We start from the raw sequence: 27,771 nt of genomic DNA on the forward strand, positions 1-27,771 counted from the left end.
TTAAGTCGTTTGTCATTCTCTTTTTCATTTTTTTACTTGATTTTTGTGGAAATTTTTGATTTGACTTGATTGGATTCTTTTCTTTTTCGTCGCTTCTTAGTCGTTGGTCGATTATTTCAAAGCTGTGCTTAGATTTAAGTTTTTGTGATTTGATGTGTACCATTATTGATTGACGAAATGGATTGTACTTTTGAATACGCCAGTAGGGTTGATACCCGTTGGTGGTTAAATAAATAAATAAAAGTTGCCCAGTCTCAATAAGTTATTACTCTGAAGAAATTGAAACATTTTTTTCAGTTTTTCTTTTTTCAATTCTTTTTATTTCCTTAAGCCTAAGTCAACTTAAAAAATTAATTATTTTAAATTCAAATAGAAACATAAAGGTTTTCTTATACATAAAAAAATGTACGTAACATGGATGCATGTCCCGAATATTGATTGTAAAAACGAAACAGACTTTGATGTTCGATGATAAAGTGTCGTTAATGATAACTCTAGACCGTTTGAAGTAGTTGGTAAAGACATGTTTCTTGATTTTTCATGTTAAAGCATTTGATTCGAGTGTGTGTCATGCCTCTATCAACTACTTCACACCGTTTAACTTATTATAAAATAACAAAAACATTAGGTAACGAACGATGGTCGATGATGATGATGATAATCCATGCCGTGCAATGTTCACTTGGTTACCAATCTGTCACATCTCTTGAGCCGCAATTTTGGACTGATATTGAACAATAATGAGAACCGGTCACAAGACACCTTGACAATACTGTCACCGAATGGCATATCAATGAACAATTTCGACAGATCGGATCGTCTCGTCTTTTTGCTTAAATTCACTAACGGAACCAATTGTTGCAATGGTTCGCTGTCATCGCTTGTACTGGGCGGATCGACTTTACTCTTTGAATCGTGTGATGGTTCGGATGGTACCAACGGCGTTGGCTTCGCTTTACGCGGTGAAGATCTGACGAAGGATGAGCCTAAACTGGGAATTAGCTGCTTCAGTGGTGTGTTATCGTCACTGTTGCTGGTAGAGTCGATTTTCGATTTATGGTCGGATGATTTCGGAGGAACAACTGTTTCGGTGTAGGCTTTGCGTTTCTTTCGCAGTGTCCGTGTAGGTGTAGCTGTGAGCTCTGATGGATTGTTGTCACTGTCACTCTCACTGTCGAGAATGTGATGGCGTTTTAAATCCTTTTTCTTGATCACCAAAGGTTTGACATGCTTGGCTTCCTTGACATCTTTAGCGTCTTTAGCTACTTTCGCATTGGGTTCGGGTTCCTTCTTGCTGTGCTCCTTTTGTCGCTTCCGTACCACTTCCAGATCTTTCTCATTCATTTCGGTGACCAACTTCACAGCATCGTCCATCGAACCGTACTTGGTATGCTTGGCATCAGACTTGGTCAACACCAAACCGTTCGGAAAGATGATTTTCATTGCGGAATATTTGCTCAAATGCTCCTTAACGTCGACATTGCGGTACGTTTCGTCCTTCGAGTCGTGCATGATTTCGTGGTGGACTTTGACCATTTCCAATTTATCGAATCGTTTCTCGCAAAAATTGCACTGATAGTCGTTGATGTGACTCCGAATATGTGCCACCATTTCTGGTTCACTCGTCGCGGTATCCTTGCAAAAGATTGAGCAGCCATACATGATCGGATCGTTGGGTATGGAGACGTATTCCTTTTGGCTGCCGGAATGTCTTAATGTGTGGTGCTCCTCCAATTCTGCCATTGTAAAGAAAACGGTGTTGCAGTTGGATTGTGTACACTTGACTTGTTCGCGCGGCAAGACGGATGTAACTTCGTCGATCAATTCATCGGTCAAGTGAATGTCGGGTTCGGTTGAGGTCAAATTCTTGTGCGATGTTTTAAAGTGTTTGATCACTTCATTGATGTCGGCGCTACTAAATTCGTGCACACACAGCGCACATTTTTTCGGCTCCAAATTGTTGATCATGGCAAACGATTCGTACGGATGGCTTCGTAGACAATGGACCTTTAGATCCTTGAAGTGACTGCTGCGGCGACAGTAGCAGCATTGAAACGTCCTTGCAATGCGGAAGAAGAACGGACGACTGGGGAATTCAATGTTTTTGGTTGTGATCTTCGGATGCTTATGATTCTCCTTCCAGTGCTTGTAGATGATTTCAGGTTGCTGTGATTTGAAGATGCAGTGATGGCAGCCGTAACTGATGCAGTCGGTAAGTTTTGGTTTTGAGCTAACGTTGGTTGCGTCAGGCAAGAGTTTTGTTGTGCCTTTGATTTCCGGCACTTTGTCGTTCGTGTTACGCATGAAAATTTCACACTGAACGTTCGGGTGTGCAGTAGCCTGATGCGCTCGTACAAGTGCGATTGTATTATCGGAATATTTACAGCAACGTCCGCACAGGTATGTTTTATCCAGGGACGGTTCCTTGTTCGCTTTGATGCCGGAACTAGTTGCTTCTGCTCGTACGACGGTTTGTGATGGCTTTATCGGCGTGTTACTGCTGCCCATTAAACTCTTACCTGACTCAAACAAGTTTTTTGAAGTCGACGGAATTGGATGGGAAACTGTTGACGATGTCGGTGTTTTACCGGTACCGTTGGATTTGTCTAAATCGGCTGTATCCTCATCAGATACGATTACGATGGCATTGGATTCCCTGTCGTCGGTGGACTTTGTTTGTTCGGGCTCTGGTTCGACGACCGGAACATCGCCAATATCTGAGATATTTTGTTCGACGACTGGTTTATCGGATCGTTTCTTTTGTGAAGTTTTTTTTTTTACCTCAAATTGATCCCGTTTGGTGGGGGTTGTACGGACATTCTCCTCTTCGAAGAGAATTCCCCGGATGTGTTTTATCTGGAATGAATACAAAATTGGCAATGAAGTTTGAAATTGTTCAGATTCGAATGGAATGTTTTTAATGATTCAATCGGACCAACAACGCACTGCAAGGAAGATTCGAAGTATTTTAACGTTCTATGGTAACGTTCACAGCTATTAAGATATTTTTCTCAACAATAGGTGTTCAACTACTGCTATGTCCGGAGACTGGTGCGCCCACCCTACAAACTAAGGATTGCCTACTTTAAATTAACCTCAGGTTTTGCACCTGCGAGTGTTATTAACTCCAAGATCAAGAGTCTGTCATCTTTAGCGCCGTAGAGGCTTCTAATTGCAAATCAGAAAAACTTAAATTTTGTTATTTTACGGTGCAGTCTGTGCTTACAACTGCATGTTGTTTATTCCAAGGCTGTAAACTATTGGGAGGTCACGCAGACCACAATTTTCTTAGATGCGTAGGAGCACACCACTCCTGGTGATTTTACAAAATAAGAAAATTCGCCAAATCATCACAGCGACGATAATCATCACGGGAGATGAATTTTTTGTATGAAAATCCGCCCTATCATCTTCAAGTGTGGTGGGCAAGCTTAGGCGTACATTAACGTTTTAACAATATCTTTAACGATAATCATTTCCCATGGAAAATCAGCACACTCCCCATTGGGATCATTCATAAATGACGTCAGCTTTTTTCAGTGCTGCCAGCAGATTTCAAGCATTAGAAACTCGTTAAATTAATATGCGTTCTCGAGAGTTAATGTGTAATTAGGGGTATATTTGGGTGGATACACATTTGACTCACGAAAATAAATATTTATCGACTTAGTAATATGATTCAAACCTGCTGGCAGCACTGAAAAAAGCGGACGTCATTTATGAATAATCCCCAACTAACATACCTTTTAGTTTCATTATCTTCATTAATTTAACAAGGACCATAATAGGGAGATGATGGTTGTAAACTAAAGTTCAAACACAAGAGATTTTCGTATAATTCTATTCGTTTCCCAGTACAGTTCATCAAAAAATTACTGACGTCAGCGCTCTTCTTTTTGGTGAACCAACTTCACTGCTGTGACGTTTCATGGATTCCACCACAGTGAAGTTATACCATCATAAAATAGAGCGCATGGAATGACGTACTGAGTCAGTACTAGTGACACAAATCGAGGCGCCTCTACAGGCCAACACTATCCTATATCGGAATCAGACAATATTTTCCAAACATTTTCATGCACACGAATACGCAAACGTTCCTATGGCTGGATTGCAAATCTTACTCCAGAGGAATAGGATAATTTTCCAATAATTTTCTCTTTCTCTTTTGTGGAAAATCCGTATGTTGACATGCAAGTTGATCTGGCACAATAAAACTATTGAACGCACTGCAAAAACTTTCTATTACAGGACTTATTGTGTTAATGGAAACGGCTTCGGGAATAATCGTCAAGCTCAGACTATTCGGGAATAATCGTCAAGCTCAGACTAATGTGGTCTTATTATAAAAAAAAACATGTTCAAAAAATTGAAGTAAAATATTTGACATGGGCTATCTATTGAAAATACTTAGATCGAATGACGTAATAGATCTGATAGCAATATACTGTGAAAGGTTAAAGTTGCACGTTTCTTTGAAAGCTAGTCTATCAAACAAGAGGATACTCACCTCTATGAACCTTAGGTGTGACAAAATTATCCATACAATTTTTTTGTTTTCTTTTTCTTTCGGTAGGGTCTGAAAAATGTCAAACTCAGCATGACAACTTTATGAACGCCCAGTTAAAAATGTCAGGAATCCAACGAAAAATTTAGTCATTCCGTTCCCAAAATTACATTGAAAGCTACTACGTGTGGCCTCACGACAAAAAATATTTTGAGGTCGATGGAAACAGCTTCACGATTGTCCAAATATGGAATTTTCGAATCCATCGAGTTCGTCTCGAAAAAATTCTAAAAAAATTCTCCAGTGGTTTTGAGTCAAAACAATAGTTTGTGTGGGGTGCGGCATTCGGTTTCGAAAATTTCTTTAGTTCTTACTACAATAGATCAATCACTGATGAATGACTATGTATGTAAATGTTGTTGCGAAGCTGCTGGAATTCTGACGAAATTTCTCGTTTTTTGCGTCGAATTCGTGAAAGTTCGACACGAAAAGTCGCGAAAACATTTTCATCATCACAGGTACTGGTACCAAAGAACACTGAATGGTAATTTAAATCATCAGAGCGCCTTAGCATCACACTTTCGGGTGAATTTGAGTGAAGCTCCATGTGACATACAAATTCAATCGAATTAACTGCAGTGAGTATGGTGACTTTTCCACTACTACTTCTTTTACATATCTTCGCTACTTTCAGTTGTAAAAGTGAGAGAAAGAGAGAATTTTCTGCTAAGGTAGGGTGGCACAGAGAATCTTTTATGAAATAGTTTTCTAAAATAGTATTTTACACGACTAGGGATAAAAAGATGAAAAGTAGAGTTTTCGTGTGAATTTTGTTGCGTAGCCGAAGTCAATAAACACACGAAAACGAGACAAATTTTGCATATTTATCGAAAAGAAGTTTCAAGCACTATTTTTGACATGTAAAATCCATTTCGTTTTCGTGTGTTATTTCATCTTTTTATCCCTTGCCATCCCGTGTCGCAAGAGCGATTTTTGATTTTTTGTAGTGGAGAATGAGGGTACCAATATCGCTGAATAGTTTTTCTGACATGCTTGAGGTGCAGTTAATAGCCGAATAATGTAGCTTTGAAATTGTACAAGCATGTTGGAGAGCGAGATCTCCATTCGGACAGTGTTGAAAGTCAGTTTTCCCGACCCTGTTTTTCGGCAAAAATACTTTGTATTTCCGGATAAGATCGACAAATCATGGCATGCCTGAAAAACATGGTCGGGAAAACTGGCTGTCTAACAGTGCAACTTCAAAGCTACATTTTTCAACTAAAAATTCCAGTCATTCCAGTCCCATTACTATGGACAAGTGGGTTGACCTGTAGAGGCCAAGGTTCTGAAAGAACAGGTAAAGACAATTTCGAGTTGAACGCCAACTAGATTTGAAAACTTTTATATGACGATTTCAACTTAACAAAAAAAAAGTTGTTTTCAAGTTGACTTTTCAAACAATAAACATGTCTGAATTGTCAAGATTTGTGTTTAACCCGCCTTCGTAAGTGTCCTAACCTGTTCTTTCAGAACCTTGGTAGAGGCTGCCACTTTTACACGTTGACATTTTATTCATATTACTTCATTCGCCTAGTCGGTTGGCCTGTAGAGCAGGGCCTATTTTAAGGAATTTAATTTCCAAAATTTAACAAATTTCACAAAAATCTCATTTCTAAGTAATCAGTTAAGCTCAAAGACATGAAAAACAACTAAAAAGGCAGCAAAAACAACATTTACGATGCAATCTGTTGTGTTTTTAGATGAAATGACAAAAAGTGATGGAAAAATTTGAGAATTTCCCTGTTGTAGAGGCGCCACATTTTTTTATAGTACTTCATTCTTACTGGACTATTTTTTTGTGAAACAACTTCACATTGATTCATTCCTATGAAATGTCACAGCAGTGAGGTTGGTTCACATGAAAATAAGCGCAGTGACAGCAGTAATTTTATGACAGAATGTACTAAAATATGGGAAAACTCTATTACATTTCTTCCTAGTTTCTAAACATCATTCTCCTATTCTCAGCAACTTATTTTCATGTGAACCAACTTCTCATTTGTCATTACAGAACAAATGTCATCATATGAAGTTGGTACTAAATGTACTAAAATATGGAAAAACTCAATTACATTTCTTCTTAGTTTCTAAGCATCATTCTACTATGGTTGCACCTTATACATATCAAAGAAATCATTCAGCGTTCGTCAATCTACTACTTCGTAAACCACCCACCACCGACACCTCGCCGTTAAATGAAATTTTGACAGAAGTGTCAAGTGTCACTAGCAGTTTCTGTCAACATTTCATTTCACGGCGGACTGTGTATACTTGAGAGAGTGAGAAAGATTTGAGAGATTTTTTTGTTAAAACAGAGTAGACCAACCACCATGATTGTCGCACAGACTATTAGGAGTGACTAAAATGCGTTTCCAGTGTGTTTCAAACATGTTTTTCATATAATTTTCCAAAATATTATACAAAGCCAAAAATTAAAGAAAAAAGCAAAAAATGTCTTTACAGCCAAGCGTTGCAACACTATCTATGAATTCGGTTAGTTCAAACAAGGAAATGAAATTCTTTTGTCTACAGAACGAAAAGCAAAACCAAAAAAAAATCGAAAATCTTTACGAATCCAGTCAAAAAACACACTCAAAAGCCTCTCTCTCACAAGCAAACCAAACTACGACCGACTCACCTTATTGGGGTCGTCACGACGCCAAATCGGCGTATTATCATTTTCGACACACTCCACCTTCTTGTAGTAGACCTTGATTTGACCGCTTTGGTTCGGATGCTTCGCATTAATGTGCTCTTGGATCGTTGTCTTGTTGTTGCTTTGCACCTCGGGACAAATGTCGCATTGATACTGTTGCGGAAAAGGGCAAAGGATAAGACAAAGAAAAAACTGGATTTATCGCACAGCATGCGACTAAGTCAAAAACGGCACCAACCTGAAACTTGATCGAATGTGATGTCTGAATGTGAGCCTGGATGTGCTTCTGTGTGGCAAATAGATCGTTGCACAAACTGCACTTCCATTTCGATACTTTCGGCTGACCGTCGAGTAGGCTTGTGGTTGTTTCGTCACGTGTGATCAGTATGGCCTGGTCGACAACGCCCTGATGCGATTCGTCTCGGTGCTTATCCACAGCGGACTTGACATAATGGGCGAACATGCACTTCGGACATTTGAAGATTCTCGTATCGTGCATCCGCAAATGAAGCGACACCTTTTCGGCGTCCATTTTCTGGCAGATCAGTACATTACAGTGCGGACATTTGTAATGCTCCTCGCTCGGATGCAATGTGGTCAAGTGACGCATCAGCATATTCTCGCTGATGTTTTGATATTGACAGTTTCGGGCATTGCACACGAAGCGTCGATTTTCTGGGATGAATACCGACGAATCGTATTGGGCCGACGCCGTTTTGGTATCGTTCGAACTGCACGCCAGGTTGATCATTTTGTCGAAGTGTTTTTCACCGGTGTCCAGACATGGCACCGGGTTGACTGGATCCACTTTTGAGACACTTTTTTCGTCTTTGTGGGCGGCCAGATGACGGGTCAAGTTACTACGAACTTGTGTGGAATAGTTGCAAACTTCGCAGAAAATGAACGTTTTGAAGATGGGATCGCGGGGCAGAAAGTCAATGTCTTCGGGTGAATAGTATTTCTTCGATGACGTTTGCTGTCGTTTGTTTCGGTTGATCAGGGCGATGCCAAAACGATTTAGCTCTTCCTGGCGTAAACCACGCGGACACATCACAAACATATCCTTGTTCTGGTCGTTTTTCTTCGGATTCAGCGGTATCGTGTTCACATGATTCTTGGAGTGCGTGTCCTGCATATCTGTAGTGAAATTACAGTGGAAGTTAGAAAAATGGCAAGCCTAAAGGGCAAATGAACTTACGCTTCTGAATGTCGTTCACTATCGCACTGGTATAGTTACAGAAATAGCAGAAGTATCGATGGATTCCATGCACTTTGATGTGATACTTGAGGCCGACAATGTTCTGTAATACATAAAGTGGTTGAGTGAAGACAATTGTTGGAATGCAATTTCCGTTACCTTTGACACCACTTGGCAGTGATAGCACTTGAATCCGACAGAAACTTGCGAGTGTTTCAGCAGGTGAACATTGAAGATGAAAATGTCGTCACTGCGCTCGTCACAATTGCTAAAACTACAGCGATATAGATCTGGTCCTTCCAGGCCTGTTCCTTTAACCAAAACGTAAGCGGCATTATCAATCTCCTCTTGCACTAAATCTGTTCTGGAAGTCGCGGATGAAGTGGTGGCTTTCTTATTGTCCGGCAATTCAACAACAGCTTGCGTTGCCGATGATTTCCGTCTCGGTACGGTTTTAGACGGAACGGTTAACGTTGCAAAGTATTTGTCCCAATCCTCGTGCATGTAATCCCTTTCCAAGTCCTTGTAGCTGAGGATGTCATTCAGCATCAGTCCACTTTTGGATGCCGTTATCGTTTCCGTGGGATTCGCAAATAATTCGCTGGGAATGCTGGTGACGGACGAAATGTTCAGTCCCAATGGTGCTGCAGTCACATTCGATGACGTTGGAGTAGGAGTGGATGGGGCTACAGCAATTGATCCCATTGCATTCGATGAAACGGCTGGATCCATGAAACTCAACTGTTCGTCGGTGAATGGGCAACGCTGGAACAATCCTTTATCGACCGTTTGGCCAAGAAGCACAATCAGTGTAGACTCCACGGAGCTTAGCTGTTCGTCGGTCTGTGGAAAGAACAATTGAGAAAAAAAAAATATTTTCCCGCGACATTTCGAAAATTTCAAGAGATTCCACTGACCATAGCACGATCCTTGCGCGTCAACCGAACGCAAATGTAGAGCAATTTGGATGGATGTGTGTTGCACATATGATTTTGGATACTATCCACATCGTTGATGCCGTAGTGACAATAGACGCATTCATACACGCCAACACTGTGCACCAATAAATGTTTTGATGTTTCAGATACCAAAGTGTTGAAGCCGCAAAATTGACATTTGAATTTGTCGGTATGAGAGGGCGAATTCTTCATGTGATTCACGAAATGGTCCATGACGTAGGTGATTTTGTGACAATCTGTAAATGTGTCGCCGATTAGTCGCCTCCTGCCATGTAGTAAAATTCAAATCATTTTCCGACTTACCTTCCGTACATCTCAGCGGACGAATATTTTCTTTACGCGACTTTTCAATAAGAGCCTTTTCCGTTGCATACATCCGTGGTTTACCGTTGCACACCAGCACCGACTTCTTCTCCTTCGGATGGTACAGCTTTAGATGAACGACAACGTTGAAAGCCGCACAACTTCGATAGAAGCAGTACGGACATTGGAATATGCTGGACTGATGTTCATCCTGAATGTGTTTAACCAGCAACGTGCACGAATCTGCGACTATGTCACAGTAGGCACACTCCAGCCAACTCGGTGCTTCGTTGGACATGTTTTTTTCGTGGTTTCGCAAATGGGTCAGCATATGATCGGCGTTGTCCGTTGTGAATATGCAGTTTATGTCCATGCACTTGAACAGCGCGTACAGACATATGTCTCGCAACATTTTCTTGCAATTCTTTTGCAATTTGTTCGTTGGATTGTTACCCCATCCTTTCAACGACACCAGTTCATTGTCGCTATATTCTCTGCTAGTTGAGCCCAAGCTTACCACTTTGGAGATCGTGAAGCCAGTCTCTTTGGCAGTCGGAATGCCGGTTTCTTTGGGCATGGTGACGCTGGTCTCTTTGGCTTCTGGTTTCGCATCAATTGCACTCAGCGACTTCATGTTATCCGTCAGTGCTCTAACGTTGGTTATCTTTATGAATCTAGACCTGGTAGCGGACGTCGATGTTGACGGAGCAGTGATCAATTGTGCGGCCTTGGCCGCTATTTCTTCTTCTTCTTTCAACTTGGACAATTTGTCGCCCGGTAACATCTTACATTTGATGAATGTGGGCTTTCCCCCAGCGGTTGCTTTGTCGGCACCGGACTCATTTTCATCCTTTTTCTGATAATGTGCCGTAGTCATGTGCCGGAATTCCATCATTAACTGCACTTGTTCCGTTTCGATTTGATCGTTGCACGTAAAACAGTAACCATACCATTGAACGCCAACGTGATCATCGATGTGGTACAAAAGATTGGTTAGATCGACCGACTCGAAACCGCAGTTATCAATCAGGCAACAGAAAGAAACGCCGCCATCTGGTGAACGAGTGTAACCAATGTTATCGATTCGAGTAAGGATTTTGGCTGGTTTGTTTACGTCCACCATATCAACATCATTGTTCGAAGCGGCAGCATTCGATGATGAGCCGCCGTAGCTGTGCGAACCGAATTGTGGAACCGAGTGGACAGTTCCCATTAAGTTGAATGCAAAATTACCGTTCGAAGACCGTCCATTGCTCACACATTTTTTAACTTTATCACATCCATCGGCATTTTCGGTGTCGACTTCCATAGGTTCACTGGCTGCGGTGTCATGTGTTAACGACTCTACCTTGTCTTTATCGCTCAGCTCCGCACCATCAACCGATGCTGGTTCAATTGTGTCTTTGTTCTCTGCTTTCTTTGTGTCAACTCCACGCTTCGCTTCATCTTTAACGTTTTCGTCACTCGATGCAGCTTCGGCTGTCTTTTCTGTAGCTTCCACATTGGCACCAGTCCCCTGCGACGAAATCGATTGCTGTAGACGAGCTATCGTGTCGATGATGCCGGTATTTTTCCGATTAGGTTGACGTTGTATTGCTACCGATGGTTCCTCAGCCTCAGCAACTTCAGCGGAGTCACCGTCACTGTCTTCACTCGAATACGATTCCCAATTATCGTCCGACTCATCGATAGCCTCTTCGGTTTCTTCGGGTGGAATGCAATTATCGTCTTTGACCGCTTCAAGTGAAACCTTTTCATCGGTAACTGTTGTGACTGTAAAGTAAAAAAAAAATATTTTAGAAAATTGTTGACGGAAAATACCACGTATTCCACTGAACAGTAGGAAAGTGATGAAGTTGTGACCTCAGCTAAATGTATAACTGAAGTCACTTGCACTTACCGTTCGTAATCTTCAATTCCATCTGAACGTCTGTCGTAGTGTCCGCAATAGTTTCTTCCGATGGCTGACAATTTTCACTCGCCGTTACTCTGACAATCGGAATGCCTTCGTCACAAGTTAATGGATCCAAGGGCTCCGTCTTTGTCGCCTTTGTCTCAGTCTCTTCCAATTTGCTGGCACTATCTTCCTGCACCGAATTGAATCTTTCGCTCAGTTTTTCGGCAATTGATTTTGCACGATTCGATCTGGCTGTGCATTCGCCATCTTTTGATGCACTGAAGGACATATCCTTCATTAACTTCATGGTATCTTTATCGAACAATCCGTCATCTTCCTTCGGCTCGGAAATGAATGCTTCAGTGTTCAAAACTCGTGATCGTAGAACCTTCTTTGCAGGCACGTCCGGCACATCCTTGTCATCGGTATCGGCTTTTATTTTTCGACGTTTCGACGAGCTAACTACAATTTCTTCTTCATCACTGCTTTCGGAGACGTCCTCTTCTTCTTCTTCTTCCTCTTCTGCTTCATGACCTTTGCGCTGTCTTTTCGGAAACGATAGGAAAACGACTTCTTTGAATTGCTTAGTATCTGTCGTTTCATGTTCGCATCGCAAATGCTTCTCGATGTCAGCTTGATGGAATCGCACGAAATTGCACAGGTCGCATATGTATGCCATTAAAGTGTGTTTGTTGCGGATTTCGAATTGCGGTTGCGGTATCTTTGCCAGATTGTTTGTGCCTTTACACGCGTGGGCTTTGTTCTTTTCGGCAAATTGTCGTGAGCAGTCGTTGCATTGGTACTGGTAGTAGCCGGTGTGTTTGGACATGTGATTCATCCAGAATACTTTCGTCAACGATTTCGTCACATTGCAGAAGTAGCAAATGTGAGAAAAGGTCTTGTAACATCTCCCTTCCGGTTGAAATTGTTCCGCAACTGTGACGTGCTTCGAGTTACGTAAAGCGTCGGCAACTTCTGGAGCAAGTCGACAAGTGTAAACTTCCGAATCGGGATGCCAAGTGACGAAATGGTTCACTATCGACAGCTTTGCAGGCTTTTCACACACCGGACAATCGACAATTTTCTTTAAGCTATGCACGTTTGGATCGATGTTCTTCATAATCATCTTTGCCTTTTTCGCCTTCTTGACACCGGTCTTCTTTACTGCTTCTTCATTTCGCGCCCGTTTCCCTCGGCCATCTTTCTTCGGGCTCGCCAAATTCGTTAGACTTTCCACTGACGCGTCCGGACTTAATTTCTCCAACACAATGTTGCATTCCTTCAACTGGGCACGGGTTATTCGTTTCGTAGGAGGCGGCTCGTCGACCTGTTCAGGTTCCGGTTGTGGCTGTTTCTTCGCCTTAGCGCCTTTCACATTTGCGGTTTTTTGAACTGGTGGCGTAGACGTTGTAGACTCTTGGATCACATTTCGTTGAGTTGGGGCAGTTGATTTCGGTGCTTCGGGCGTTGCTGACTGTTGTTCTTTAGTAACATCTGTATCACGCGGTGCGGATCGTTGGACTCGTTGGGTAGATGGGTGGCAAACCATTGTATTTCGTCGTCTGGTGATGCGACCTTCTGGATAAACTGGAAAATTTTGTCATTAGATTACTGTTGATAGTGCCAGTAGCTAAAACTTTCAAACGGAAACTATCATTCGACTCAGTCTAGTCGACACACTTCAATATAGGTCAGATTAACGATAAGAAAAACCCACTCCCTTGTTGGGTATTGACAAGTGTTAGATCTCAGATGAAAATGAGAAAAATCGTACGAGTAGGTTCGGAGATATGGAGGGAAAAGTGCTATTTTGGAGGGCTGATCAAGTTTTTTTTTGCATATGGTTACGAGAGTATAGAGCACTTTTTAATGACGCAAAATGTTTATGAAAATCGGTTTGCTGGATCCTGAGCCTTCAGAGTGAGCTACTCGGTTGTAGAATGATAGATGAGGGTTTTGGCATGTAATTAAAGAAGAAACCTATGTCGACCAACTTTTTCAGCTTTTTGAATGATTGAGGTGGTATGTTGGCTCCCCAAGTTTCAACACCATTCATGGTCGACCATCTTCCCAGTTCTAGAATTGTAGCGTTATGAAAGATTTCCGTTTGTAGAATTCAAGGAATTTAAAGGATTTGTGAGGTATTTTTTGGGTTCCCTTCTGGACTTTTGGGATTATTGAAGTGGGAATGTGTTGGTTCCCAAAATTCCGGCACTCCCATGGTCTACCAAGCTTGGCAAATCCCATCATTTCAAATTCTTTGTAACGTCGAACGATTCGTGTTATGCATTCAAAATTGGTCACTCACCTTCTTTTGGAATGGAAACGTCATCTTTCGCTTGTCTCTTGACAGGTCTATTGCTTTTTGCACCAGCTGCCTCCTTCGCATCAGCAGCATTATTGTAAAGTGCACAGACACGACGACCCGTTGCATTCAACACACCATCACTGATGAACATGGTACGAATGTCCTCGTTCAGTTTTTCCAGTTCATTTTTGGACTTTTTCCGCGGTGTTTTGGGTACATCCACTTTGTCCTTGGTCGTTGATGCGGCCAGATTTGCAGACTGATTCTCTTCTACTGGTGTGGGTGTTGCGTTCGATTCTTTGGCCTTTTCGAGAACTTCTTTGACTTTTGTGAACGTTGCGTCATCGGACATCTGACCGACTAGATTGATCAATGCAAGTAAATTGTTCGGATTGGTCAAGTGCTTTAAAAATTCCATATTGTCACCACTGGGCACACTTTCTGGAACAATCGATGTCGAACTGGTGACGACGTTGTTTTGTTTTTCGGCAGTCTCTTTCTGCGTTTCGGCAGCCTCATTCTGCTTTTCTGCAGTCTCTGTCGGCTTTTCGGCAGTCTCTTTCGTTTTACGTTCAGACGATGTCGATGTTTTTCTGAGAGCTTGAGCACGCATCCTCGGATCTCTGATGTTGTCCGACGTTTCGCAATCGCTAATGACAACCGTTTCAGCATTGCTGACTGCTTCATACTCTGAATCATCAGAATCTCTAACCAATCTTGCATTCCATTGTTCGTCTTCTGAATCCTTTGAGTCGCGACTGACTGTAACAGGTGTAGGCCTGGCTGTGTTGCTCGTCGATTTTTTGGGAATCTTAAACTTTGAGCCAGTGGGCTGTGTTGTAACTGAAGGTATGGGCGTGGCATAATTACCGCTTCGATAGACCTTGTCGTGATGTGAGGTGGAAACTGTTGCTGATCGGGTCTCACTGTTTCCTCTTTCCGACTTTTCCGATGTTGATGAAACGGTCGGATTGAGACTTCGTCTGTACTCCCCATAGGTCTGCGGTGTTTCCCTTTCGAAATAATCGCTCGAGCGTCGGTTACGCGATTGTTCGTATTTCTGGCGTTCGACGTTGTCATTGAGGGTTGGACGAAATTTGTTGTGAATTCCCGATGTATTCCGAATCGGTTCCGGATACGATGGTTGTTGGTATTGATATCGAGGTGGCGGTGAAACGTCACTGGAACTGACTGGTGATGCACGATGAGGATTTCTGTGATTATTGAATGGGGTCGCGTGCGGTGTAATCGATATTAGATTAGATTGCGACTGTAAATGATGTTGCGGTGAAATGGTGCTGTGGTAAACATTTTGCTGCGATGGAAAGTGATTCTGTGCGGGCAGCATATTCGATGTTGGATATGAACTTTGCTTGTATCCTGATGGTTGCATGACCGGTAGATAATTAGGGTTTGGAAGGCAAGGAGGTGTCGACGGTGGCGAAAAAGATTGCAGTCTCAAATCTTGTTGTTGCACTTGCACTCGTGGATCGCGTGCCCGTGACACACGTGGATCGTTAACGCAGACCAATTGTAAATTATTCGGATGTGAAGGATCTGGTTGATGTTGCTGATGTTTTTGCACTGTGGCTTCTGGAGTATTTTGCTCCGAGCGCGGTTTAGCTTTGGGATTGTATTTTAACGCTAATCGTTGCTGGTTTTGCTGGTTCTGCTTAGCCGTCTCGAGCGCTTGCTTTATGTCATGGAAATTCATTCCTTGGATCGCTGGCGGTATAATTCGATCTTGCGGTTTCATCGGTTGAGCAACGATTTTCTTGATAATATCGTCGTCAATGTTTATGGGACTGGATTTAGGTTCCATGTGAGCATCAGTCACTGTTTCGGTTGTACGCTTTGGCTGAGCAAGAGTTTTCGCGAAACTGAATTTTCTGAAGCATTCTTTTGGCTGGCTATTTGGTGGAGTTGAACTGCTCTCCCGCAACGAATCGACTTCAAATCTTGAGCCAGCTTTCTTATGCACCGGATTCAGTGACATTTTATTCAACGCCGCTTCACTACTAGCAGTCGATGTTGGTTTCTCCTTTTTCCGTATACTTTCGGCCAATCTCATTTGAGTAGCCAACTTGGAACGCACCTCCATCAAATTTCGTAATTCCTTGACCTCTTCACCGTCAGAGTCACAGCCGAATGACTTTTCGGTTTTCGCTCTCATTTCCGCTAATTCAGCATCTGTTAGTCCATCGTCATTTGATGGTCTCGAAACGGTAGTTGTAGATGACGGTCTTGCTCCAAGTCTATCAAAGGCCGATTTGTGGGAATCATTTTCCCCACTTGTACTCGGTCTGACGCCGCTACCACGTTGACTGGATGGTGAATATCTGTCCGAACGTTCAGTCTTAACACGTTGATCGTATTTCTTCCACGAATTATCCCGACTATCTCTGTCGTCATAACGGCGACGATCGCGATCCCGATCATTTTTACCGTAACGATCCGAACTGTCAGATCCCTCTCTACGGTCGCTGCGATAACTATCACGACTTTTCGAGCGTTCATGATGTGCATCGTAGCGTGAACGATTTCGGTCGCCACCATCATATCGACTGGCGCCGTATTTGTCTACCGCTGGCCGTTGATGATCTGTTCGGGATTCTGATCTGTACCGGCGATTGTCTTCATATCGATGGCTGTCTCTTTCTTTTTTAATTTCACGATTATCCGACCGTTCAGTCGGAATCTCAATTGGCGACGTTCGTTCATAATGCCGTGGCGGAGATGGACTGTCCGGAGTCTCTGATACAGATGCTCTGTCACTTTCGATCTTTACCGCAGCAGGTTTCATTGGTTCGATAGCCTTTAACAATCGAAAAGAAAACACAAATTAAGTTTGACGAACGAACGAGTGGAAAACCGGCAAAATTACCTTCAATTCGGATCGTTTCATTACTTCTTTGAGCATGCGATCTACTTTTATTATTGTCTCCAACGACATCCTAGAACTTCGCTTCGATAAGTAACAGAATGACAAAAAAAGGTTTTCAATTTTACCTATCTCCATTCAAAGTGTCCGTGATCAGTTTGTGTAGTTTGATGAATTTTTTATAAATATCGATTTTACCATCGTTCCCTATCAAGCTGTTCGTAATAGTCTCCAGAAACGGGAGATGGCCTTGCAACTCTCGCAGTTTCTCCTCATATGGTTTGATGTCCATTGTCTGTAATGGAAGTGAAAGAAATATTGCCATCAATTGAATGTATTCAGTTTGTGTTATTTAATTAATAGGTGGGGTAGACATCAACACGCTTTAAGAATGTTCCCCAACGAAACATTCACAAAAAAGATGCCGATGCTTCATCGTAACTCAGTCATTTACTGGTTGGTGCGCAACAAAGATTGTAGTCAACTTAAAAACTAAATTTTCAGTGGATGGTCAGAACTGGTTCAACCTTCCAAAAATTAATTTGGATTTCTCCACATTCAGGGCTACTACTGGCTACCTGACGATCGATTGAGTGATCTCTGTAAATATTTTTGTCGTTCCGAGCTGCAATGTAAAACCGTCCCATCGAGTACCGGCCGATCGTCCACTATGGCCAGTCCTGGCCTGAAGTTTACGGCCTATACATCATTTTCACAATACGGTACTCGTCAACTTAATTTTTCGTCAAGTAGTCCTTAACCTCAATTAATCGTTCTTTCGATTCATCCGATATTTTTCGACATGTCTGGCAGCTGGGATCGTGTTTGGTGTTTACAAGGCCATGAAAATGATGTATTATTCTCCACTTCAACATGCCTTCATTTATGATATTTTGCATCAAGCATTTGCGCACATCATTGTTTGCATCCAATCGTAAGTAGTGACATGTAGTGAACAAACACGTTACAAAAATTAAAATTGTCTGGTCATTTGATCAGTTTCAAAGTACGTGATCGGATGATCCACTTTATTTTGACAGTACTGGCAGCTGTCATAATCCTTCTGTTACTTTCAATGTCACGTGCGCTTAGATCAACAGAGATCGTGAATTTGCGTTTAAAAAAAATCGTAGAAAAACGATCACTGGTCATGTCTCGACCCGTATGTTAGACGTCGAAAATCCACCAAATTTTTATATGAGTGACCACTGAGTGTGAGTGTTTTAACTAACACGACGAACGAATGAGTCCTGTCTTATCGGAAGAAATGCAAAGCCAATTCTGAAACCAACCCAGCGGCCTCCAATTGTTTACTGCTAGGAGCAAGTGCGTGTTACTGTAACTATGCCAATTATTTGGTCAACACTGTTGATTACGAGTGAATATCACGCAGCTTTAAATTTCGTTCAGATGAAGATAACGGTTGTTGTTGTTCGTCTGATTCATCTTTTTTGTATCACTTTTTTTCTTTGAAACCGTTTTTTTTGTTTTTCTTTGTCTGTTATTGATCACGTTCCATCAGTTCCTGATGCGCATCAATGCACATGTTGCAATCATCAGTTTCGTTCACCAAAATTCTTTTGAACTTATCGTCTTGAATAATTTGAAAATCCTTCTTCGCTGAATTGATCATTTTCCGTTCAGCAACAGTATTGCCAAATTCCGTTATTTTAACGAATTAATGATCCTCGTGTTTGTTCACATTGTTCTGGCGATAACAAAACGTGACGACAAAGGTTTTGTTTGACAATTTCTGTTTTTTTTTGTTGTGTGAAGTTGGCAACAATTGTTTGACAACTACTGCATTCCAACGTTCGACTTATCTTAAACAAATATTTTTTTTAACTCAAAGTATGCATAAATACAATGAGAAACACTAATTACAGTATTTAAAGGCAAAGTACACAAAGAAACACAACTCTAACTATTTATACATTGAAAAACGATGATCACCATCAGTATCATCTATCTAATTAAATAAACAACTTAAGCGATAAAATATTTTCTAGGTCTTTGACGTTACACACTCTTACGTCACGAAGTTCAGTTTGAATGAAATTAATTTTATTGTTTTTTTTTTGTAGTGTTATCAACTTTGTATTCTGAATTTTGTTAGTTCCTATAACGATATTTTTCCGGTTATCAATATATATTCAAATTGTGTAATGGATTGACTTTACAATATGAGAAAACAGTTTTTTTACAAAGTTATTATTTTCACAAATATGTTCCTTTTTCGCTGCTCTTAATTTGTGCCACAGTCATGAACAACTAAACGTGCCGCCGTATTATCTTACTTTTAAATCCACTAGAACAGATTTTTTTAACTGAAAATCGGCCTCTCTGATCATTTATAAAATTGCGACGCAGTAGCATTATACCAACCCTACAATATTAAATGATCCGAGAAATTATGACTACGGCGTCGTGGAGGCCCCTCTTGTAAATTCTGTTATCGTGCTTGGTTCAGGGCTATGGGACCACCAACGCACTTCAAGAACAGGCAAAAGAACAGAGATTAAATAAGGGGCCTCCACGACGCAATAGTCAAAAGTTCTCATATAAATTCAGCTTTTTATGTCGGTATAAGCCACTGCGGTACGGACGTTCCAGACAAAATATGAGGCCAAATGACAGTTCATAAAATCTCTTTCTTCACCTGTTCTAGGATTGCGTTAAATCCACACATTTATATGTGCTGCAGTAACAAGAATGTGTGAAACAAAGTGGACTAAACCAATAAGAGATTGACGATGAAATGTTGCAAAATATGTTTTCTTCCCGGTAACCAAACACGTAAAGGTGACTTGGCGATACAAAATGTTTGTCGTTTTTTTGTTCAGCTATCATTCGAAACAAAATTTCCCGGTATCATGTTTTCCGCGGATGCACATTTTTCGTAACTCCTACACGAAGGCACTTTTGCGTGTTCATAACTGTGATATCCTTATCTACTTTTATGGCTCAAAAAAGTACCGGCTTACGATTGATGAATGCCGATAAAAATGAAAGAAAAAGCTACTTTGGCTGTGAATGTACTATATTGCTTGCAGGTATGATATATCACCACAAGCAAGCAAATCCCCATATGTATACGTATACGTATGCCGGTGGATAATTTTAACAATATTGTTTGTTGTTTCCACAAATGACGACGGGTCCGTTTCATTCCAGCAAGCAATATAGTACTGTATAGTACTTACTATAATATAGTACATTATTTACGTTGTCATTGCAACGTTTTCCACTTTTTGTTTGTATTATGCAGAAACGCGAGCCATGCACAATATGAATGGAATGTCTTGTAGTTAAGTGTTGATCAGGAACACGTCATTCATAAATGACTTAATTTTTTTTTTTTTGATTTTTGACAACCAACCCTTCTCTCATCATCTTATGTTGTCCAATTTCGCTGATCCCACTTGAAAATGACGTACACCACTATCGATAATCATATATTGCTGGACTACCCTTCCCCAGTCCAAAGGCGTCCGGTTTGTGTACCTAGCGTTGCACGTCATTTATGAATGGTCCCAATGGTTTATTAAAACCAATTTTTCCGTGAATTCTCAATTTTCAAGGTCATACCAATAGCACAGCATCGATTACTAGAACATAATAGTGAATTCAAGTGAATCGTAGGAGCTTCATAAAACAGAAGTGACAATCAAACAGTATAGGAGAAATACAATTAATTAATTGTCGAAGAATATTTTGAATAGACTGTTATGATCAGAGCGAGAAAACCGAAGACTAGTTATTATAACTTGTCAAAGTATTTGCTTCTCTTTCAACGTGGTACGTTGAGAGCTAGAGGACAGAAGACCAGTTTATTTTAACTTGCCTTGGGGTACTTGTCAAAATATCTTCTTCTATTTCATCATAATACTCTATTAGGATCCACAAGTGACATGACAGTTCAGTGACCAATTACAACGATCACATTCGAAAGAAATAGAAACAGAAGAAACGGTCGTTACAATATGGACAATAGATGTCGCTCCTAAAAAGGACCCAAACAAAGAGAAGGCAATGCAACCCCTCAATGGAATCCAAGAATTGCCAATGATACATACGCTTAGAACATGTGTGTACGTGTGTATGAATGTGTATCGACGTATAGTTAATTCACCTCAAACCAGGTTGCCGTGTGTTTGTTTGAATTTGTAGTACCTTTAGTGTTTACATACTTTGGATACAAGAGCGATTTTGACGACTTTAAGCCTCAGTTTTTACTAAATGTAAGCTATATCTGGCCAATGGTCAGTTGACGTAACATGAAAAATGAGCTAGCTGCAGAATTCTTTGCATTGCGTATGGTATGACCTTGAAAAGACAATGTTCCGTTGCAGTCACAGACGGTACGGTATCGAACGAAACACAGTGCGAAATCAGAAACTGATTCTTCGCCTGAGTCCATTTAACATCAACTTATCAGCAGGTAGGTATCACACTTAAAACATTTCAGTTGAATGTATGATATTGTGTTTGTCTTGATAACACTACTTGTGCTTCGCTGGTTTTTTAAGCCATCGAATAATTCTGTAGGGTAGTTGGCTTTGGATCAACTCCCGATATAGAATTTAAAATAGAATCGATCTCACCACATCCGTGCTCGACATTCTGTCGGACATTAACGAATCAATTGAGTTTGAGTTGAACATCTAAGCACTCGGTTGCTTTGTTGATAAGTATAACCATTCATAATTGCTATTCTTTGAATTCTTGTTGAAAGACCGTTTCCCACGTTGCTTCCTCACCGCTACCAAAAATTCGTTCCAAAGGGTTTCAATTCCATGAAGTTTGCTTGTGCCATGCGTTACAGTCTGCTAAATGAAACGAAGGACTCCATCGAATTCTTCTTTCTTCCAACTTGCAATAAAAATCATCTGTTCTTTGGGTGTTCAGCGTCAAATCTGCATGCATCTCATCGAAAATTTCTTATTCATTTTACTAGCGTCTGATTGCTAAATTGTCTAGTGTTCTGATCAGAATTGTGACACTATGATTTCGTCATGGGCTCTTTCGAACCGTTTTCCTATTCCTTGTGACTCGCGAAAAGAAATTCGCATCTGTCGACAATAGTTTTTCCTTAGATTGCCGCATTATTTCACAGGACTTTTGTTCGAATTCGTTAACAAAACGTTGAGTTCCATATTCCATTTTTTTTTTTAATTTCCTTTCTCGCATTTCACAACGACGCCATTTTGTTTATTTCAACAAAGGATTATTGCAAAAAGACGCCATTTGCAGCAAGTCCATCTTCCAGTTTAAAAATTCTCCAGACATTAAATCCGTTGACAATTTACTGCATTTTGTCTATCGTAAAACATTTATGTTTCAAACATATTCAAAACGTATAAGCATTAAAAACGTTTCGTCGACTGTACAACCATTTTTTGCCACAATATGTGTTCCGATTCCGTTTTAAACCACCAATATAAAAAACACTCGATCGACTGTACACTATTAGCTCGCATTCATTTATTCATCCGTAGCCATTTTATAAAGTTCCAAGGTTGCAATATATTAAAATTCGATTTTCTCGCCTTGACTAGCATTTTATTCGCCAATATTATCCACCAACAATCGGTCAATTATAGTGGGATGCGTAAAACAATAACAAAGTCAAATGAAACTACCTTTCGAATTTCTTTTTCATTAAAATTCTTTGCCTATAAATGATCTCTTGCCATGATACGATGTGTTCACTCTTCGACGATTTATTTAATACTGATATTCGACAGACCGTTCGGGCGGTAGTCGTTTTAGTACCGTTGCTGTAATGTCGGTAATTGTGTAGGGAAAATGAGTTACAAACGGCAGAGCGGTTCGAGTATACGGTAAAACATTACTATTGTGATTGAAAATTGCATGTCATGCATACTACAGCTATAATGTATATTTTGTGCATTATTATACCGTGCGGTGTGTTTAGTGTGTGAACATCAGAGTTGAATATTGGATATTTTAAAGTAGGTTATGTGTCGAAAGTGAAATGATAGAAATAACAAACAAAAAAAATAGTTTGTTGCAATGTTCTTGTCAAAAAATCTAGACTGTCTACTCATCATAATTTCTGTGCTACAAATTTAATACGAACTTTACCAAATCAATCGTGGAAACATTTCAGTTGTCGTATACTCGTCATTATTTAAAGGTTAATCACTCCATAGTCACGTACGGAAGTGTATGTGTGCGTAACTGATGTATGCGTAAAACAAGGATAACTCCACGGTGGAAATCGCCTTGCATGTATGTTCAGCGTCTATGGAAAATTTAACATAAGAAATGGAAATTACATCTGACTTATGGAATGACGGAACTAAACAACTCTGAACTCTAGAATTTCGTAATGACGATCCTACCAACACTATAGTCGATGCGATTTGCAACATAAAATGCTTGAGGAGTACCCAGCAATGACGGCGTGGAACAGTGAAAATGGAAACCTTAGGTAACCGACAAAGAATTCTGTTACGAAATGACGTGAAAGAGAACGACCACAACAGACCGTGACATTTACCACGATTCGTTTAATGAATCAGAGGACGATGACAACATCTCAGTGCACTAAATTCCATATGCACTCAGATATATGGTCGCAAGCACAGCAAGATATTTGACGCCGTGGATTAAATTGGGAGGTGTTGCTGCAGACGCACTTCAGATTGACGTCGTACCATATATTACGTATAGCCGAAACGTGGTTTGCACTGATTGTTCGAGGAATCTAATTGGATTTGTGAAAAATACAGGTCTGCTTCAAATAAAACGTATTTCAAACTCAAATCCTTTTCATTCACAAAGTTAACACGCTCATTAGGGGAAAGGTCATCAGACGAAAGCATGCACTTCATACATGTTCAAAAAATTCTCTTTCAACGCACTCATTATTTATGTGGAATTATTCAAGGTTCTGAAGGACCGGGCTAAGACACTTTCGAGTTGATCACGAATGCGGTGGAATCAAAAATTTTCCTGTGGCACCAACTAGGCTTGTGAAACTTTATATGACGATTTCAACTTGACAAAAACAAATCTTGTTTTCAATTGGACTTTTCACTTAATATGTAATGAGTGCGCTTAACAAATTTAATTTCACCTGACTTCGTAAAACAAAACATCTATATGCTCCGGGCGGACATTTGACCACTTTCAATGTAAAATTCGCCATTTTTACGGTGCACACTTTGTGAATGGTTATCTACCAGGGGAAGTACGGGAGATTGTGTCTAGTTTAACGAATATGAAGTCTACTACTTTGGGATTTAGAGAGTGAGAAATTATTTAATCTATGAGCAAAATGGACAAATCTTCCGCTATTTTATCTATCTGGTCATTAAGTGCGCTCTCCTGTCAAATCTGTACTGATACTCACGAAAATGTTAAGTTTCAAGTCTGTGGGGAAGACGATATTAAACTGACGTCTGCGTTTAAGGGAAAAATGTAAAAAAAAAGTTCATTTTCATAAAAAGAAACATTGCTGACAAGTAAAGAAAAAGGGTTCTAAATACGTTCAAAAAGTACGGACATTATTTATGAACGCTCCTTATTGTATAGAATCAAACTGGCCTGGCCCGTCGAGCTAAATGGTCTGGAGGTTGAGACTAAACAGAAACTGCTGGAACGTCGTAAAAAATTTAGACTCAGCTGCTATTGTCCATAGCGTGTAGCGTGTGTCATTAATATTGAGGGGTACCATGTGTCAGAAGTTCGAACAGCGCACAAAATGCCGGAATTCTCTATCGGTATTCATAGCGACCATTTAATTTAAATGTCATTACTACAGTTGTTAGAGAATTACGTAAAAAATCAGTAAAATTCTCAGAGTTACCTGAGATGCCTGAATTACCGTAGGTAATGTATTAATAGTTGTTTCACATACTACTATCATATCACACGACACAATAGGCGTTCCAAGGCTGTTATGAAATCGAGAAATTCTTAATGGAAGCATCGATAGATCACATAGCATTTTGTGGAGCACAAAATATGTGGATGACCACAAAAAAAGTATTTTGGAAGTTTAGTTTATATAGATTTTTTGCGTAACAGAATCCGTAACACAATGAAATAGATCAGTGTCAAATAGCGGTTTCTTCCTTAGAGTAATCACAGCTAGAGTGGTATTTCGTACGGTAAATTATGTCCCCAACATCACTTTGTATAAGATGAATATTTCGTACGATTTTACGTAGAATTTTACACTAACACATGTAGGCGATGACATTTTTGGTAGTTGTCAGTTTAGTATTTTGAAAATCCAGTATCGCGAATGTTTGTTTTTATTTAATATTCGGGACAATTTATCTGTGAAAATATTGTGTAGACGCTTTTTTCGAGTGTGGTTTATATTAGGAGAAGAAAAAACTTCTCAACTTTCAAGTGTTTTTTATGAATTGTGTCAAAATTGTGCTAATTCGAAAATATTTTTCACGGAAACTTTTTGAAAATATTTTAATCCATTGAAATAAATCACTCTTCTTAGAGTACACTTCCATCTCTGAAAGGTTTCAACCTCATCCCCAAGGTAATCGTTCCAATATTTTATTATTTTTTTAATTCAACGGATTTGTGTAGCAAAAAATTTCGAATTTTTTGCCCACCAATTCTCATACTATCAAATATTTCGTTTTTCATGTCGGAATTACGTAATTTTGTTCGTAATTTCCAGTCTATATGTAATTCGTCTAAGGTTTCTTCTCTCAAAAAGTGTCGATTTCACAAAGAACCACAAAAGATGTTTCATTCACGGAGCCTTGTATGAACATTTGTGTGGCTTCTCACCATTCAACACTTTTTTTGTTCGATTTGAGGTTAGCTTGTGAAAATGACAACTTATTTGACAGCTCAAACGACATTGACAATGATACGGGACGTAAATAAGAGAGTTTCTTACGTTTTACGCAAAAGCTTGATTCTTAGGTAACACTGAGATGTTTTGTTTCGAATCTTACGGAGCGAACAGGTTCGTTCCAAGTAACCTAAGAGTAATTACCCTAAGCAAGTGACTGTAAACACGAATTTTGACTAGCCAGACGAACATGATTTCACAGAGATCGGTTTCCATATGGAATTTTAGTGGACAGAATCTTCATTTTTTGGCCAGTTGGCATGTAATATAAATATGGATGAAATTTGACAGTAGTTTGACAATTCGTATGGCCTTGGAACAGACCTATACGTATTTCTTTTTGAAGAACCTTGGTATCGATTATATTTAAAATATGTTCTACTGATCGAAAATTCTGATGGTTTCCAGCATTATTTTGTCCAAACTTTTTTTCAGGTCATTTCGAAAATGAAAAATCATAAAACAGAACAAAGGTCTCGTTTCTGCATTACGCAAGTTCTCCGATTGTTTAAATAACCCGGACAGCACAAAATTTTATAACAAAATTAAATTTTGCAATGAAACCGAAATAAAACTAGTTCAATCTTAGTCTATAGTGTAATCATTACAATAAATTCCAACATAATATTGCCATTGTGTCGTGATTTAGAGATCGACAAAACACCGAATTTCTTTTAAATATTCCGTAAAAAAATTATTGATGGCAGCAAAAATGACGCTACCCTTGATGTCTTACCCAATTATAATTTCTTCAAATACCCGAATAATGAAAAGTAAAGATAATTGGAAAATTTATCGCAGACACTTCGTAAGTTCTGTTTTTTAGTTGGCCAATTTTTATTTTGATAAAGTGAAAGTCGGCCGATTGAATTTCATTTGATTAAAATTTGTAATCTCCGAATTAATTTGGCTTTTATTGTTCAAAAACGGAACACACATATTGGTAGGTACTCGCAATTTGGTTCACATTGGAAACATCGAATGAACAGACTAATATAAAAATCATACACATCACACACATACCTCCTGTTATTTGTTCGCCAGGATCTTTATAAACATCGTTTCGTCAATTACTGAGGAAATACGAAATGCATTTTCTCTATTAATGAAGATGATTAACACATTAATTTAGGATCACATTTATAATTACAAAAATTTGGTTTTTTCGTTCGCTACAGGCACTATACATTACACGAGATGTTCTTCTTTCTGTGAGACTTTTTGACATATCGTATGTTTGTGTATAGTAGTGTTAGTGTTGCATGTAAATCGCGCGGTAATGTGTTGCTCTTCCATATCGTCATGGGTTCTGGAAAAAGATAAGGCATTTAGAATACACTGTCACAGTTTTTCGGTTTTATTGTGAATGGTTCGTTGTTGGACTAGGTTGATATGGAACTTATCGTTGAAGTTTTGCATTTTATATTGACATAAGACACGCGCCAATTTTTGCTTTAACGTAAAATTGAAATTAATTGAATTTAATTAGAATTTAATTAGAAATTTATTTTCAATAAACTCCTTAAACATTTCACTATTTCTGACAGACAATAAACCAATTGGACAGTTAGGAACGAAGTCTATTTTAAGTGTGTGTAATGTGTGGAAAATGGGTGTTAAAGTCTTAAACCGACGTTATCCAAGAACAGGCAAAGGAACAGATTTTATTAATTGTTATTGGCCTCTTATTTTGTATGGAATGTATGTTGAGGTGGCATCACAGTCATCCGCTTTGCTTTCGTTTAGGTCTCCATTTAAGTATGTGACTTTTCTGTTGTTGTATTGAAATTTTCATTGTTTTAATTCCAAATGTCAAGTAAACGGCTGGAAAACAGAGGCAAAACCAAGGCTGTATACTTTGGGGAGGTCACGCAGATCGCCATTTTATTAGATACGCGGGAACACACCTTTTCCATACAAACAAATTCACCAAAATTGAATTTGTATGGCGTGGTGAATTTTTTGTATGAAACGTGGTGTGTAACCCGCGTATCTGCATCTGCGTGACCTCCCCAAAGTATACAGCCTTGGGCAAAACGGCTGGCAAACGGACGACTGTGAATTCAACTTAAGACAGTGGCATTATACCGGCAAAATTCTGTTCTGTGCGTTGCGTAGACTAATTAAAATTCTGAGTGTCAGTAA

The 27,771-nt window shown here is 39.8% G+C and overlaps 1 protein-coding gene across 5 annotated transcripts; it reads right to left on the reverse strand.

Moving 5' to 3' along the window:
• Positions 1-287: 287 nt before the first annotated feature.
• LOC119084365 lies at positions 288-26,849 on the reverse strand. 5 transcript variants are annotated; one of them, XM_037194315.1, is made up of 13 exons: positions 22,412-22,515; positions 16,898-17,064; positions 16,773-16,848; positions 13,889-16,703; positions 11,584-13,167; positions 9,684-11,456; positions 9,339-9,616; positions 8,581-9,264; positions 8,422-8,524; positions 7,462-8,360; positions 7,206-7,376; positions 2,782-2,856; positions 2,493-2,717 (listed from the first exon to the last, which is right to left on the reverse strand). In XM_037194315.1, the coding sequence occupies exons 2-13, from the start codon at positions 17,059-17,061 to the stop codon at positions 2,637-2,639; spliced, it is 8,703 nt and encodes a 2,900-aa protein (XP_037050210.1). In that variant the 5' UTR covers positions 17,062-17,064; positions 22,412-22,515; the 3' UTR covers positions 2,493-2,636. The 5 variants fall into 5 exon arrangements, with proteins under 5 accessions (XP_037050207.1, XP_037050208.1, XP_037050209.1 ...); XM_037194312.1 differs by lacking the exon at positions 22,412-22,515 and adding an exon at positions 26,650-26,849 and having other exon boundaries at positions 288-2,856; XM_037194313.1 differs by having other exon boundaries at positions 288-2,856; positions 16,773-16,852; positions 16,902-17,064; positions 22,412-22,514.
• Between the last annotated feature and the right edge of the window lie 922 nt (positions 26,850-27,771).

This window comes from Bradysia coprophila, unplaced genomic scaffold (assembly GCF_014529535.1).
Source record: "Bradysia coprophila strain Holo2 unplaced genomic scaffold, BU_Bcop_v1 contig_732, whole genome shotgun sequence".
Taxonomy (NCBI): Eukaryota; Metazoa; Arthropoda; class Insecta; order Diptera; family Sciaridae; genus Bradysia; species Bradysia coprophila.

Bases quoted from the DNA above. Each gene is read 5' to 3' on its own strand.
- LOC119084365 (XM_037194312.1), bottom strand. From the start codon at position 17,061: ATGGACATCAAACCATATGAGGAGAAACTGCGAGAGTTGCAAGGCCAT. The intron at 11,457-11,583 runs GTAAGTGCAAGT...TTTACTTTACAG, and splicing joins GGAATTGAAGATTACGAACG to TCACAACAGTTACCGATGAA. The intron at 7,377-7,461 runs GTTGGTGCCGTT...TTTCCGCAACAG, and splicing joins CACATTCGATCAAGTTTCAG to TATCAATGCGACATTTGTCC.